Genomic DNA, 2930 nt, shown 5'->3' on the forward strand with positions numbered 1-2930 from the left:
TGGGGCGTCCCAGTGGCGGGGTTGGGGTGAGGGGAGGTGGATGTGCCTAGAGACGGGTGAAGGACCAGGGAGCCCCCAGGCTCTTGGGGGACACCAGCCATCGGTTCATCTTCATCCCCGTCCATGTTGCTCCTCCGGGAGCAGGCAGCCACGTCCTGGTGCCACCAGGCTCGTGGGGACATCAACCATCAGCTCTTCTTCATCCCCAGCTGTGTTACACCTCTAGGACACAGCGTCCTGGAGTCCCCAGGCTCGTGGGGGCCATCAGTCATCAGCTCATCTTCATCCCCATCCATGTCACATCCCTGGGACCAGTGAGCCACGTCCTGGAGCCACTGGGCATGTGGGGGACATCAAGCACCAACTCATCACCGTGTTGCATCTCCTCTGGGCAAATCAGCCCACCCGCAGCAGCTGCGTGGTGCTGGCCGGCAAGGAAACCACCACCGGCCACCCAAGGGGTCCCCCACCTCCATCCCACCCACCCAGCCTCAACCATCCCCCCGTGGTGGCCACCCTGCGCCGCCTCCTCATCCTCCCCGTCACCAAACCCCATCACTTGTCCCTGGCAGCCGCCCGGGCGTGGATGCGCGTGTGCCGGGCCAGGGAGGACTTGTTGCTGAAACTCTTCCCGCAGTGGGGACAGGGAAAAGGTCTCTCGCCCGTGTGCGAGCGCTCGTGCACCGTCAGGTCCGCCAAGTACTTGAAGCTCTTGCCGCAGGCACCGCAGGGGTAGGGCCGCTCCTCGGTGTGGCTCCGCTGGTGCATGGTGAGGTTGGACTGTTGGCTGAAGCGTTTGCCGCAGGCGGCGCAGGGGTAGGGCCGCTCGCCCGTGTGCGACCGTTGGTGCTTGTTGAGGTCCGAGGGGTTGGTGAAGGTCTTGCCGCAGGAGCCGCAGGCGTAGGGACGCTCGCCCGTGTGCAGCCGCTGGTGGGTGGTGAGGGTGGAGAGGTGGCCGAAGCTCTTGCCGCAAGCCCCGCAGGCGTAGGGCTTCACGCCCGTGTGGGTTCGCTGGTGGGTCTTCAGGTGGGTCAACCGGCCGAAGCTCTTGCCGCACTCGCCACAGGGGTACGGACGGTCCTTCCCCTGCGCCGACAGCTCCCGCTTCACCCAGGGCTTCTCCGGGCTCCTGGCATCCTCTGCCGGTCCAGGTGGGCTTTGGGTGAGGGGCTGTGGGAAGGTGGTGGGATCCTGTGGGGTCTGTTGCCGGTGGGTCCCTCTCCGGGCAGGGGTCCCGGCTGTTGGGACACCCTGGAGGGTGCTGGGTGGGTGTGGGGGGTCTTGCAGTTGTAAAACGGACACCTCTAGGTCTCTGCTCGCTGTGGTGGGACCTGCCGAGGGGAAGAAGATGCTTCATGGGTTGGTTCTCAACGGAGGACACGACCCTTCTCCTCTGACCCCACTGCCCTTGATCTCCAGCACTGGTGGAGATGGCCAAGCTCCCACTGTTGAGCAAAACCCCAAATCCGTCCCTGGGTGGCCATCGGGCCATGCCAGGAGAGGGAAGAATTTGAAGCCACCCCAGCGGAGGAGCCCAGCCAGCCCAAGGAGCAAGGATGGCTGCAGGAGGACTCGGAGAGGAGCCCACCACCCTCCAACACCTTCAAGCAGCGCTTCCAGCAGCACCGGGAAGGAGAAAATGATGGTGGAGGAAGGGAACAAGATTTGGGGGCTCATGGTTTCCAGAGGACAAACAGGGAGAAGAAGAGATCTCCACAGACACTCCTGATCTTCACTCCAAGATCTCCACCCTTCAACCTCTCTGCAACTCAGGACACGACTATCTTCCAGCTTCCACACGGGTGCGGACACCTCTGACAGGTCTCGCAGCCCTTCTCGCTTCCGTTTGGCCTTTGAGCCCACGGAGACCTTTCTTCTCCCACCGCAACAGGGCTCGAGATCACCGGTGGTGGCACCGCTGCAGGAGTCTCCATCTGGATCCTTCGTGGGGGTCACATCCTTCTCCTTCCTCAACACCCCAAGAGTTTTCCCAGCACCAGGACCTCATTTCTGACCCTTTCCCCCCTTCGCTCTCACACATCCTCCACCAAGAGCAACACAACCACCCCAAAAAAGCACAATGACACCATGGGAATGTCCGTGGGGAGGCCCAGACCAGACCAAGCCCTTTGCCGGAGACACGGCACCACCCCTGAGCCCCCCTGCCTCCCACAGCAGCTTCTTCGACCCTTTTTTTTGGTGGGGGGGCAAAGGGTCTGCTGCCCATTTACCTGCTTCCTGCAGGTGCCGCTCCTCTTCCTCAGGGACAAACTTGACTTTGCCCTGAGCCGTCTCCTCCCGCCAGCTGTCCCCGGAGGGGAGCTGGGGTGACTCTGATGGGGGGCTTGGTGGGTTCCCACCCACTTCGGGGTCCTCCACGTCCCCTGGGGCCACCTCCTCTACCTTCACGCGCACCGTCACCTGTGGGACCCAAGGAGCACCCAGGGGCTGCGGAGGGGAGTTGGGTGCCCAGGACCCCCCCGTGCCTCTCCAGGGTCAGTTTTGGGGTGTCCCTTGGGAATGAGCTCGGAAGCGGTGCTGGGGGAGGGGGGCTGCACCCGGTTTTGGGGTGGCAGGAGGGTGGCAGCCCACTGCAAACCCCGGCCCGGGGCAGGATTCGGCCGCCGCTCTCACCTGCTGCTCCCAAACCCCGTCGGGATCCCCCTGTCCCAGCTGGAAGCTCTCGGCCAAGGCCACGGCTTGGGCGCAGGATTCGGGGTGTCGCACCCAGACCCAGCTCTGGATTTCCTCGGGGAGGATGCTGAGGAACTGCTCCAGCACCAGCAGCTCCATGATCTGCTCCTTGCTCCGCACCTCCGGCCGTAACCAGCCCTGCGACAGCTCCCGCAGCCGCCGCCAAACGTCCCGCGGCCCCGCCGCCTCCTGGTACCGGAACTGCCGGAACCGCAGGCGGCGCATCTCGGTGCCGG

The 2930-nt window shown here is 64.3% G+C and overlaps 1 protein-coding gene across 1 annotated transcript in view; it reads right to left on the reverse strand.

The window, feature by feature from the left end:
* Positions 1-6: 6 nt before the first annotated feature.
* Positions 7-2930, reverse strand: part of LOC113490627 (zinc finger protein 397-like) — a 9590-nt gene continuing 6666 nt past the window's right edge. The window contains exons 2-4 of the mRNA XM_026867155.1: positions 2635-2925; positions 2232-2421; positions 7-1331 (exon numbers count right to left, since the gene is read on the reverse strand). Of these exons, the coding sequence (XP_026722956.1) occupies positions 556-1331; positions 2232-2421; positions 2635-2919 (1251 nt within the window). The 5' untranslated portion in view covers positions 2920-2925 and the 3' untranslated portion in view covers positions 7-555. The remainder of the gene's footprint in view (positions 1332-2231; positions 2422-2634; positions 2926-2930) is intronic.

This window comes from Athene cunicularia, unplaced genomic scaffold (assembly GCF_003259725.1).
Source record: "Athene cunicularia isolate RWA unplaced genomic scaffold, athCun1 SCF_19, whole genome shotgun sequence".
NCBI lineage: Eukaryota > Metazoa > Chordata > Aves > Strigiformes > Strigidae > Athene > Athene cunicularia.